Here is a 14450-nt window from a genome sequence, read left to right as displayed (position 1 = left end):
AAGCCCTGGATAACAAGGGTAGCCAATGGTAGGCCGTATGTATGGCAGCAGGATTCGGCCCCTTGCCACACCTCTGGGAAAAGTCAAAAATGGTTGTCTGAAAATTTCTACGACTTCACCAGTCCAAATGTTTGGCCTCCAAACTCCCCAGACCTTAACCCCATGGATTATTTTGTATGGGGCGCAGTTGAAAAAGACACCAATCGCACTTCCAGTAATACAAAAGCCCAGTTAATGGATAAAATTAAAACAGTTTTTGCGGCCCTTCCCAGGGAGACTGTAGCATCAGCTTGTTCGAGGTTCCGAGGCAGAATTGAAGCTGTGATCGATGCTAATGGTGGTTATTTTGAGTAAATCTTGTTGATAGTATTGTAATTAACTCTGCCTGTAATGTTTTTTTGTCAATTCATTAAATTTAATAGATACAAAGAAGATTTTCTTTTTCCTTACGAAACTGTCAAATTTATCCCGAACACCCTGTATATATATATATATATATATATATATATATATATATATATATATATATATATATATATATATATATATAATTTCAAAAGTATCTCTAAATTACTGAGTATATATACACTTGTTAATGCACTTTGTTGTGATCTTTTGCAATACTGATCCTATCCTCTTTATCTAATCTTGGATCTTATCCTGTTGGCTGTGCCATTGTAAATGGGAGTTTTTCTCTTATAGTTATATATATCTTCTATCTTATCAACAATATTTCATTATCTTAATATTTTTGTATTTCATTTCTTATTCTACCTTAAGTATTTTTTCTCATGCCTGGGATCTCCAGATATTTATTTGTTCGATAGGCAAAAAAAAAGCTTTCATACCCTAGTAGATCAAATAATTACTTATGTCCTATCTTAGCTAAGGTTTGCAGTCATGGCAAAAATTACTCGCTTCTTATCTTAAATCGCCACTAACCATTGGGGTTGCCCTATCAGGTCCGAATAGTGTTTTTAGGATCAGTGCATTGCAAAAAATTGAATTTGACAACTATTTTTATCAACAATAACAATAAGTTTAATTTCTGGTATAATAATTGTTCATATCACATGAAATCACAAGATTCATTTATGAAAGGTAATTCTTAGTCTTTCTCAATCACTCAACTTGGTTTCTAGTATATTCTTTCGCACTTACTTAGTTAGACTTTTAACAAGCATACTTTATGTTACAACTATCAGGAAGTTATACACATAACATGAATTTCGTTAGGTGTGCTTGACATTCCTAATTTAGCATCAATCAAAATACAACATACATGTATACAAATATATCTCTCAGAATCTCATTCCTTTCAAACACTTAATCACACTCAAAGCAATTATATTTGTACAATCCACCTCATTGAGTTTCAAACATTCCAACGATATGATAGCAGGAACATACTCTATCATAAAATTCAATCATAAGTACACATATAATTAATCAAAGAAATTTCAATAGCTCAATATTTTCTCCGAGGGAAATTAATCGCCCTCATGCTTCACTCATTAGCAATTACACACATTTACGAGAAATGTTAACACTCTAAATGCTATCTCCTTAAACTAGACAATTTAACAGTTCGATAGGGAATTCTTTCTTAATTCACAAACAATTACTGAATAGATAGACTCACGTGGGTCTCTTCCTATCTTGCATGTGTCTTCCGTCCTTTCTTTCTTATTCCGGTGCTTGAGGGACATAACTTTATCCCAAAGTGCATAACTTTACATTTCTCGACATTAAACTAACACCCATTAACTTTTGCCCATATTGATGGCCGATTTAAATCTTCCTGCAAGCTCTCCACATCACCTTGATTAAGTATTATATTACTCTATCTAATTTTGCATCATCAGCAAACAATTGAATATTTCATTTCAGGTTATTTCCTACATCATTTCCTCCAAATTAAAAAGTAGTGGTCCTACCGCTGAACCTTGTGGCACACCACTAGTCACCTGCTTTCACCTGGATTCTGCTCCTCCATATACCACTTTTTTTTTGATATCTTCCAGCAGCCACCTCTTATCCACATAACCAGTGTCATATCCATCCCCATTTGTTCTGATTTGCAAAACAGTTTTCCATGTGGTATTTTGTCAAATGCCTTTGCAAAATCATTGTGTAGCCATTTCCTTTATCCAACTCAGCTGTTACTCTGTTATAAAAAGTTAGTAAATTACTAAAGTATGACCGACCCCTTCATGAAGCCATGTTGACCCTCATACAGTATCATATTTTTATCTACCCATTCTTGAATTCTCTTTTTTACCAATTTTTCTAATACTTTTACCACCACACCTGAAATACTGATTGGTCTATAATTTGCTACTGTAGTCTTAGAACCTTCATTATGCAAAGGAATAATTTTCCCTCTTTCTACTCCCTTGGAACTCTACCAGAGCTGAGAATTAACGAATGTGTCCCTCATTCTCTTTTTTTCTCACATACTTGCTGATTTGCTGTGTTCCATCACACATGGAATAGTTATTTCCAGTAAAATAAGGGTTTCATCCCTTTCAGAATTCTGCACTTTGAAGTACTAGTAGATGATATTGGAATTGCAAGTTTTTTTTTTTTTTTCAACCCTCAAATTTAATACAATTAGTATTCTGCTTCTTAAACTTATCAGAAATAAAGGGATAGGGGGTCAATAAAGATACAAATTTATTGTCATATAAGAACTTCTTAAGAATCCCTGTTATGAAGCACATCAGCCTGAAAAACCATTCGTTAAAGAATTTGTTGTTTATTTTTAATGAATAATTTTTATATGCCTGATTATTACTAATTCAGAAATATATGTGACAACTATTAGTGTTCACTTTTGTAGGCTATCAAGTACAACCTGAAACGTTCTCTTGAAGAGGCAAAAGAATTGAATTCTGATCACTTTAAAAAATATCAGGAGAAATTGCGATCTATTAATCCACCATGCGTGCCATTTTGTGGTAATCTGGTTTTTATTTCTTTTTTTATCTGGACTTCTATTAATATTTTTTTACAAAATCAGTTTTATATGGTGCATAACAAGTAAAATTCTTTTATTTAGTTATTTAAATCTGAAGCATTCATCTATCTGGTAAATTGTGTAAAATTAAGATTCCTGACACTGATTTTGGTAACTTAAGTTCTGTGAATAAAATGTTTTAATCAAATTATTATCTGTTGCTGTTTTTAAATGTTTTCAGCATGTTGGACATGCACCTTAATAATTAATGTCAATACTTAATGGGCCTTATTTTTCTATTAAACAGTGATCCTTAATAAAGCTGAGTAATAAGTTACATGACTGAGAGGCATAGTGCAAGTTACTATTACCAGTTTAGCAACTTGCTGTATTAATGTCTATGTAACGAATATTGGCCAGTCAAAAAAAATATTGTGGTTTAGCTTGGCTATCTGCCAGTGATAGCCAAGTAAAACCCATTTTTCAAAGCTTATGAAAAAAAAAATAATTTGTATGATTTGTTTTGAAATGTCATGCTTATTTGTCTATAGCAGTGGTTCTTAACCTGGGGGGTGCAAGAAAGCATTTCCAGGGGTGCGAGAGAAGTTTCTAAATTTTGACCCAGATTCAATGGACGACAGCTTAATAAAAGATGTTCTTATTGAAATACGAGCCAATGCACGTATTCAAATGGAATTTGAAAACCTGGACTTAGAACAAGTCTGGTGTACACAGTTAGAACCTTATCCACAGCTGGCAAAAGCAGCATTGCAGCACTTTTACCATTTGCCACCACCTACCTGTGTGAAATGGGATTTTCATCACTTTTGCACATAAAAACAATGTTTTATGTATAAAACAATATTGTATGTATATGTAAATGTATGTTTATTTTTCAATAAATAAATTATCTTGCAATAGATGTAATTTCCTAAATAAAGAAATAGAAACACATTTTTCAAGGGGGTGCGAGAACTTATTTTTAGATTCAAGGGGGTGCCGATCACTAAAAAGGTTAAGACCCACTGGTCTGTAGGTTAAGTTTAAATACAAGGTGGCCCATAAGTCATGAAGGAGTTTAAAATGTGAAGAACTTTTTCGATTATTAATATTTTCATTATATTTTTTTCAGGTATTCTAAGGAATATTTGGGAAATTAATCATGGAGAAGTTTACAACCTAACAACGAACCAGAATTGTGCAATTTTATTTTTAACATCATCATTTGAAAATCAATATGCAATTCCTAAAAAAAAAACATTTTTGGTGAATAAATAATTTTGTGAAGATCTACTATTAATTAGCCATCACGTTCACTAGACCTGACAGCTCCCTGACATGATTTACCTCAATATCCCATAATGCTTAGCACACTCCTTTTCAAGCTTTATATTTCTTATGCATTGTGGAAAGAGTCGCTATCCAAACTAGATTCAAGGTCTCATCAGAGGAGGTTGACCCAGAAATGTATTGAGGCTGAATCAATCCAGAAGTCATGTTTTCCATATGAGTATTAAAATGGTGTATTAAAATCCAGAGTATGAAAATACTCTGGATCAGATTAGAAAATTTTTTTTTTTCACTTGAATTCAAAATAAATTATAGAAAGGGAATTAGTTATGGATGACCATCACTGATTCCTTCAGAGACGTGGAATTCTATTTTTATGAAGCACTGTTAAAAGTTCCACTCATCTATAGTTGACCAAACCAGATCTTGCTTTTCTTTTATTGTTGTCATCTGCAACATGTTCTTTTTTGTCTCAAATCCACAGCTTGTCTGTCCTATATAGGCTAAACCACACAACTTGGAATTCTATATACTCCTGGATATTGGTAGAAAAGTATGCTATCTTTAGGAGACCTCAGGAGGCTGCAAACATCAGTATGGTTTCAAAGATCACAACATCAGTTACTCTGATGTGTTCTTTGAAAAGAGATGCTGTTTTAATCAATAGACTTCCAGTATATGGTTGTGATGGATATTCTGGTTATTGGGAGTGGTAAGATTCAAAAATGAAATCCTGTCAACGGTTTTCTTTAAATGGCTATTGGGAAGAAGAAAATCAGAGTTTGGAGTTCTTTCTCGTGTCAATCATCTTGTATGATAGAATCTGCGTTATTCTTTAGGGTGGTGGATTATGCCTAATTTTTGAGAAGGGTAGTGAAGGGATGAGGCATGACAATAACATCTCATATGTTATTTTAAACATATAAACATATGTTTATATGTTTACAATGTACAGACAGTCCTCAGGTTATGGACGAGATACGTTCCTGAGAATGTTTTTAGGTTGGATTTGTATGTAACTCAGATTCCCGATGAACAGCTCATATACGGTAATAATAATAATAATAACAACAATACTATAATGACTCATGTGGCAATAATAATAAAGTGTAATACTGTAATAATCATAATAATAATAACACCCATGTATTGTAATAATAAGTTACAGAAACTATTGTGCTCTTTCTTTTAATTCAAACAAAAAGAACATAAAATCAAACTGATACAAAAAGTTTAGATAGGAGAAATTTCAGAACATAATATTAAAGATTGTATACTGAAGGGACATTTTTGAGGCAAGAAGGTAGGCTAACATTAATCGGAAGATGATGCTGGACAATCAGGATTTGATTCTGCTGCTGGAGCAGGGGAGCTTACCACTAAATTCGGTTTCTTGAAAAAGGTATTTAGGGTGTATGCACAGCCTATTTCTTTTTTTTTTTTCCATCATCAATGACCTTGTAGCAGCTGATGTTCTCACTAACTGCACAGTAATCCTTTGTAAACCACTCAATGTTAGGATCTAGCTCCTCAAACTTAGCAAATCCTGTTTCAATGAGACAAAACGATTCAGCTAATTCTTTTGTTGTAAAGTTTCTTGGCTCTGGATCTTCTGATTCTTCATGTTCTTGTATTTCTATCAGCTGCTTCTCTATCTCCATAAAGTCTTCATTTGTTAATTCTTGTCAATAGGACTAGTAGTCATGACATCATTTTCATTGATTTCCAATTGCAGTGCATTGCCACAATCCACCACAGCTTTACTGGCTTTGGTGGTGTCTTCTTCTTCTGTGAAGCCATGAAAATCATCACAGAATTGATGGCACAGTTTGTTCCACACCCCTTTCATTGTTGATTGCTTCACCTCCTCCCAAGAATCATCAGTGTTTTTGATGGGTAATCACAGACTCACAAAATTGAATAAAAAAAAGTTAAGACAAAAGTGATGCTGTGCCAACGAACTGCTTACATCATGCGGATTTGTTTGTATGTGTGGCTGAAGCTAGTTCCAAATTATTAATTTAATTATTAATTATCCTTATGGGGGTTTACCATTCCATTCTTAAGTATGTAATGCCGTAAGTCGTGTCATCCGTAACCCTGGGACCACCTGTACTTCACGTGTAATACCACTTTCAAACTTTTTTAGTGATGAGAACATCAAGGAAAGGGAGTTTTCTATCTTTTACAAGCTCTGATGTAAATTTGATAGTAGACTTTTAAGAGTTAAGGGAATGGAGAAATTGTTTCAGGCTTTGGGAGTCCATGTTTCTAAATAATAAAGATATCATCCATGTATCTCCACCATACTGCTGATTTTAGACTCGTTTCCATTATGAAAGTCTCCTCAAAATTCTCCATGAAAATGTCAGCTGAAGGAGGAGAGTGGTCTACCCATTACAAGTCCAAATTTTTGCTTTAAAATGTAATGTTCCACTGAAAATAATTAGACTGGAGATAATGTTCAAATAGTCGGTGAATACGGTGGAAAGCGATCTTAAGTTCTAACACTCCAGCAGGAACATTAGTAAAGAAGGGTATAACATAGTTGATGGAAGTTTTTTCACTTGGCCATGTCACCACTTATATATTTGGTTTAATCCCTTATCCAAGTGTAAGGAAACAAAGTTTGCGACTGAAGTATTTTCAGGACTGGGGCAACTTGTGGTAAAGGTGGAATAAGTTTTGATCACTTGCCTTAGTATCCCATAATGCAAAACACATCTCCTTGCAGACATGTATACTGCTATGCATTAAGGGAAGGGTCACTACCTAGACCGGTTTCGACCTTTATTGAGGTCTCGTCAGTGGGAGCCAGACCCAGAGGTGGTGATGCTAAGGTGGAAGTAATGCAGAAGTCATATCACCATTTCTATTAACTATTGCTCTACCCAACATTGCATCATTGGCAAATAACTGAACAGTTCTTCTCAGATCCTTTCCTATATCATTAATGAACAAATTAAATAACAGTGGTCCAAGAACAAAACCCTGTGGCACACCACTAGTCATAGGGCTTTCTTTTGGACTCTACTCCTAAATAAACTACCTTCTATCTGATATCTCTCCATCAGCTACCATCCTGTCCATCTCACCAACCTTATAGCCATCCCCATGTGCTGCAGTTTACTGATTAGAATTCCATCTGGTATCCTGTCAAAGGCCTTTGCAAAGTCCAGTAAACCCACTGTAAACCCATTTCCTTTATCCAGCTCAGCTGTTACTGTATTATAAGCACATTGGACATTTTCATCAAAAAAAAACAAAGGTTACACCAGAAGAGCTGCAGCCTCCTGATCCTTCACATAGGGGACATAATAAAGATGTGATTGTGGAGGAAGATTTGAGTGATTATTCTCAGGTTTTATAGTAGCAGTAATGCAGTATAGTTTTATAAGGTTTAAAAAATAAGATGACAGTATACTTATTACGGTGAAGTCCCTAACCCCTGTAACTCTTGTTGATTTAATGTATCGACTTACATCCTGCCGGATGGAATTGAACCCCGACGTAAGTTGAGGGATGACTGTATATACACACTGTCTGATCAAAAGTATATGAATACCACTCTGTAATTCATAAACTGACATCTAGATGTCACTATAACCTCACTTACCAGTGTAAAAGGAGACATGGAGCTCAAGCAGAATGGGTAGGTCAAGGGAGCTCAGTGACTTCAAATGTGGACTAGTTATTGGTTGCCACATCAGTAAGAAATCTGTCAGAGACATTTCAACTCTCCTCAAGTTGCCCAAGTCAATAGTTGGTGACATGATTGTGAAGTGGAAACATGAAGGCCCAACCACAACATAATTACAGTCAGGTAGGCCGTGTTTAATGACAGACAGGGACCGTTGAGCATCGAAGTAGGTGGTTTGAAATTCATTGTTGATATTTGACTCTTTTTTTTTTAATCTTCAGTTATGCTAACGATGAACTGTAAGCTTCAGATCAAAATAATTTTCTGTATACCTCATTTATAAATCTTGTTGTGTTCATATAGTATTTTTATCAAATGAATATTATTCACTCTATCACCTAAGCCTCATAACACCAGAACATTTTTGTATATCATTTAGGTCTTTCACAAGAACTAATTTGTGATCAGGCATACCCAATTCTTCATGGAATTGGGTGTGCCACAGCCGCATTAGCCAGCAATTTTCAGGGTTCTCTGCAGGGTTTGATGTAACAATCCAAGTGGTGGTGGTGGTGGCAGGATTCAACAAAAGAAAACTTTGATAAGATACTAGAAAGTTTTCTGGGTTTGATGTAACCATCCAACTCTTAAAAAAATATGTAAAAAAAAAAATAAATAAATTTCATTCTACTGTATTGGCGCCTCACTCTACAAAGCAAACTCCTACTTCTTGCCACTTCCCCCTTGCACATGGGCAATTGCCTCGGACATGGGGTTGGATTTTTGCAAGACAGTAATAGGAGCTATGAAACATGCAGAAACTGTCTAGGAGTTGAACTAACACCTGTCCATATTTATTCTTGTCCAGCAATTGCTGATGCTCTACAGAAAATTAACAATAACCCTAGAGAAATTAGGGATTATAGACACATAAACAAAAAAAAATTCTATAATCCCTAATTATAATGTCACAAGTGTCAATCAAGAGTAAAAAAAGCTCTACTCAATCAAAGTTCAACAGATTGCCAAAGCAGTTCTACAGATGATGCACGGTCATATCTAGAAGTTCTTCAATGGACTCGACAACAAGAACTAGTTTTTTTTTCTGCCAACATTCCCTTTAAGACTCAAAAGATTCCTTTATATTTTCTCTACCAGGATCTTCAGTAGGGAAAAACAGAAAATGTCTTTTGCTTCTGAAATGGATGCTGACAAAGAAAAACCTAGTTCTTGTTAAAGACCTAAATAGCAGCCATAAGCACAACTAAGTCTCATTATGTTCTTTTCAAGGCTCAGATAAGCCTCTTTTCTTATAATTAAAATGAATGTTACAATTTATTGCTGCTGAGCCCTGTTTAAAGGCACTTTTTGTTTCTATTTCTGATGTTATGAAGCATTCACATTCTAAGAACTTATACAAATCTTGTAGCTTTCTCTCCACTTTTATCTTATTTGTCAGTACCATATAACCACGGTGGCCAAACTGTGGCTCGCGAGCCGCGTGTGGCTCTTAAGTTTTATTGCGGCTCAACTAACAAATTAAAAATATTTATACTTTTTCTTAATTTTCTATTGTTTTTAATTTAATTTTTCAATTAACTACATTGCTGTTCGGCAATGTAGTTATATTTATATTACCTTGTCAGAAAATTTAAAAAGATACAAAAGAATCAACTACATTACAGACCAACCACAATTAGCAATTTTTATTCGTTTCGTTCTTGAGGACGGAGTGACATGAGAAGAATTATTAGATTTAATAGCATTAAAAGGTAGTACTCGTGGCATTGATATTAAGGAAGCTCTTGATGTTGCCCTTAAAAATGTTCCAAAAAAAGTAAATTTGTGGCTTTTAACAATTTTTGGTAGGTAACTATGGCTCTTGCTGCAAAAACTCTGGCCACCCCTACTATATAACTTAAAATACTAGGATGGATGGCAGTATGATTAACTGTTGATTCCCTGAGACTGCTTTCCCAAGAGATATGAATATTTTGCTATTTTTTTATTTTATTATATTTACTTAATTTGAATGTTTTTTTTCTGTTATCTGACTTTTTTTTTTCTTTTTTCTGTTATTACTTTGGAAATCAAATAAATTTCATTCTTTATAAACCTACAACTTTATAGAAATTACTGTGTTTATATGTTGTGTAATGGTTAAGTGTATACAGAAAATGTCAAATTGTATACCAAATTTTTAAGTAAATTTTTATTTTTGTGTATATTTTAAGGTCTGTACTTAACCAATATTCTTCATACTGAAGAAGGAAATCCAGATTTTTTACCGAATTCAGTAGGTTTAATTAATTTTAGTAAAAGACGAAAAGTCGCTGAAATAACAGGAGAAATACAGCAGTACCAGAATCAACCGTACTGTCTTACTATACAACCAGACATCAGGGTAAGTAAAATTTTTCTTTCTCCATATTCCTTTACACAACAAGTAAAGGAATTACTTGTTGGACTGATATACCATTAACCAATGAAAAGATCATGGGTTTCATTATTTCACTACCAAAATAGCTATAAACTTTAACCTCAACAACCACATCTTACGTTGCCATATAAGACTTAATTGTATTTAAGAATAAATGCTAAATTTGAATAACGTTGATTTTTATGCCACTGGGTTATTTTAGTAATTATGGTATCTTCAGAATATTGTTTAGATCATGATAACAATAAACTTAATAGATTATCACATGAATTTATTAAAATGTTTAAAATTGTTAGTAATATTAAAGTTTTGTGAAAAAATCAGAATTGTAACAGACAACAGAACTGGTCCTGTCATAGTGGCATTTAGGATTAGATTTAAAATGATTCCATTATTCCATTATTTTTTTCTTAGTAAAATAATGATTCCATTATTTTACTAAGAAAAAAAGGGGGAGGGGCAAAAACCTTCATATAGCTCTCCTGAAAAAGTGATACCTCTATCTTTATCCACAAAGATATCCAAAATAAAATACATTACTATCCTGGACAGATTTGAATTTGACAAACGTACATATTTTTCAAGAGAAAGAAAACATGAACACATCTAGAGGGGGTGATAGGTGAAGAGTAGTTTCTAGTATAGCTGATTAAATACTGATTTTTACAGAACACATTGTTCTCTAACAATGACTAACAGTAAGTTAAAATATTGCTGATACTAAAAAATAAATCGCCAGGTTTGCTATGAAGTAGTACATAAACATTACCGAAAAATATTCTAAAATAGGATAAAAGAGTTATTAAAATCAGTAATTAATTGTATTTGTCTACATCTTGAGTAATGTTAGGTAATTTTAACAGAGTATTAAAACCATATTCCATCAGAAATAAGTATTTCAATAAATTATTTTTTGATAAGTGTTTCCGTTATTTGTTTTTCAGCAATTTTTTTTTTTTTTTTTTTTTTGATGAATTGCCTTTTTTTTTACCCCTTCAGAGAGTTCTTTATTTAGTAAATTACTTTCTGGTTAATTGTAATTTGGTGAGCTGTCTTTTGACGAACTTTTTGAATTTTTCGTAGAAATATGTACAGTTATATGGTAAACAATCTTGAGCTGGTATGATCTGATTAGTGCATTGATTTATCCAAGATGTTAGAGAAAGACGTTGAAGTTTTTTCACTTGGTTAGACTATAAATTATATATTTACTTTAATCCTTTATTCAAGTGTAAGCAAACCAAGTTTGCGCCTGAAGTATCTTCAGGACTGGGGCAACTCATGGTAAAGGTGGTATAAGTTCTCATCACTTGCCTTAGTATCTCCCATAATGCAAAGCACATCTCCTTGCAGACATGTATAATGCTATCCATTAATACACTTATAATACCACCTTTACCACGAGTTGTCCCAGTCCTGAAGATACTTCAGGTGCAAACTTGGTTTGCTTACACTTGGATAAAGGATTAAACTGAATATATAATTTATAATCTCACCAAGTGAAAAAACTTCCAACATCTTTCTTTAATCTAGAATAATTTAATAATAAGGTGTGACACCTTTTCGCAATTCGTATAGGTAAATATGACTTCTCCATTACTTTCACCTTGGTATCACCACCACTGGGTCTGGCTCCCACTGATGAGACCTCAATAAAGGTCGAAACCAGTCTAGGTAGTGGTTTCGACCCTTCCCTTAATGCATAGCATTATACATGTCTACAAGGAGATGTGCTTTGCATTAGGGGAGATACTAAGGCAAGTGATGAGAACTTATACCACCTTTACCAGGAGTTTCCCAGTCCTGAAGATAATTCAGGTGCAAACTCGGTTTGCTTACACTTGGATAAAGGATTAAACTAAATATATAATTTATAGTCTAACCAAGTGAAAAAACTTCTAACATAGAGATAACTACCTGAGACAACATGTAATGGAGGAGAGGGAACGAACATGAGGTTCAAGATTGGATCTGGTCATAGCATCAGAGAACTTAACAACCAATCCAGTTCCACTGCCTCTGATTGGAGGAAGTGATTATGTAGTCTTGACCTGGGAGATTGCCAGACATATGTACTGTTTGTATATTTCAGATGATTCAAACAAAGAGGGAATGAAACAGGACAAGGCAGAATCCCTAACTCCTTAAATATTGCCATACTTAATTGTTCATGAAAACAAAAATACCATATGGCAATGTTTCTCAACCTGTGGTCTGCAGACATACTTAAATAAATAAATATATTTTTTAATTATGCAAACAAAACAAATTAAAATTAAATAAGTAAAAATTATTGAAATAAAATGGATACTTAAAAAAACCAACAAATAGCAGCAGAATGATGAGTAATAAAAGAGGGGTGAAGAGAACAACAATATTGTTTTGTTGCTTCTGCCTTCCTTTGCTGTTGATATCCACATTTCAACCAATTGTTTGTTGTTTATTGATTTTTATTATTGAGGGTTTTCCTCCTTCAACCAGGGCTCAATATATCTTCAGAAGCGCTAGTGATACTTGGACAAAGTGTGTCGTGAGCTAACCCCAGTATTTATATATTTTTCAGAAACGTTTTTTAATAATTGAAAAGTGGCTTAGAACTAGGACTTTGAAAAGCAAAGCAAATGAAACAGGTGATGCTAATCCTAATTGTGATACACATGTTGTAACGGCGAGTAAATCTGATACTATTAAAGTAGAAGAAACAAGCAGTTCAAAGAAAAATTACTGTAGGAAATATAACAGTTCATATTTCGAATTCGGGTTTACTTGGTGTGAACAGAAACCGCAATGTGTTTTGTGCTATGAAGTGTTGTTGAACGAGTACGTGAAACCTGCGAAACTCTGACATTTAGAAACTAAACATTGTGATGTGAAAAATAAGCCAAGGAAAGTGTCGCTGAATTTTTTTCAGCGAAACTTAGGGATATTAAATCATGGGAAAGATATAGTTTTGGGTTCAATTAATACAAGGCACTGGAAGCATCTTATCTCTTAAGTTTGCTCATAACGAAAACATAAGGGAAACCTCATTCTCTCGAGGAAAATTTACTACTTCCAGATAAAAAATGTGGTAAAAACTATGTTTGGCAACAAGATACTAAAAGATGTTGATTTTGACATTGTGAAAATGACATTGTTGGTCACAGAATTAATGATATGGCAGGTGAGGCAGAATCTCAGTTAATCGTATGAGTTAATAAGAATCCTTATCTGTTACAAATAGACAAGACTACTGATAATAAATTTAGTTTAATCCTTTATCCAAGTGTGAGCAAACAAAGTTTGCGCCTGAAAGTATCTTCAGGACTGGGTTAAGGTGGTACCACCTTAACCCAGTCCTGAAGATACTTTCAGGCGCAAACTTTGTTTGCTCACACTTGGATAAAGGATTAAACTAAATTTATTATACTCTAACCAAGTGGAAAATAAACTTTCAACATCTTTCTCTAAATCCAGAGTAATTTATTAAAAAAGGGTGGCACACCAATTGGCAATTCCTATAGGTGGAGATGACCTGCTAATGCTTCTGCCTGATATCTCGACTTGGGCCTGGCTCCCACTGAAGAGACCTCAATAAAGGTCGAAACCGGTCTGGGTAGTGGCCCTTCCCTTAATGCATAACAATAGACATATCCGCAAGGAGATGTGTTTTGCATTATAGGAGATACTAGGATAGGAATGTTGGTAGCTTGCTCCACCTTTGCAACGAGTTGCCCTGGTGTGTACCACCTTAACCCAGTCCTGAAGATACTTTCAGGCGCAAACTTTGTTTGCTCACACTTGGATAAAGGATTAAACTAAATTTATTATACTCTAACCAAGTGGAAAATAAACTTTCAACATCTTTCTCTAAATCCAGAGTAATTTATTAAAAAAGGGTGGCACACCAATTGGCAATTCCTATAGGTGGAGATGACCTGCTAATGCTTCTGCCTGATATCTCGACTTGGGCCTGGCTCCCACTGAAGAGACCTCAATAAAGGTCGAAACCGGTCTGGGTAGTGGCCCTTCCCTTAATGCATAACAATAGACATATCCGCAAGGAGATGTGTTTTGCATTATAGGAGATACTAGGATAGGAATGTTGGTAGCTTGCTCCACCTTTGCAACGAGTTGCCCTG

General features: G+C 34.2%; 1 protein-coding gene across 1 annotated transcript in view; it reads left to right on the top strand.

Moving 5' to 3' along the window:
• Positions 1 to 14450, top strand: part of Sos (Son of sevenless guanine nucleotide exchange factor) — a 429646-nt gene that overhangs the window by 362882 nt on the left and 52314 nt on the right. The window contains exons 20-21 of the mRNA XM_090399787.1: positions 2843 to 2960; positions 10124 to 10293. Of these exons, the coding sequence (XP_090255913.1) occupies positions 2843 to 2960; positions 10124 to 10293 (288 nt within the window). The remainder of the gene's footprint in view (positions 1 to 2842; positions 2961 to 10123; positions 10294 to 14450) is intronic.

Source organism: Typopeltis vanoorti, chromosome 10 (genome assembly GCF_054136105.1).
Source record: "Typopeltis vanoorti isolate ZY-2024b chromosome 10, IOZ_Tvanoo_1.0, whole genome shotgun sequence".
In the NCBI taxonomy this organism is placed as follows: domain Eukaryota; kingdom Metazoa; phylum Arthropoda; class Arachnida; order Uropygi; family Thelyphonidae; genus Typopeltis; species Typopeltis vanoorti.
Note: the sequence above shows the minus strand (reverse complement) of the source record. Positions and strands in the feature narration are given on the sequence as shown.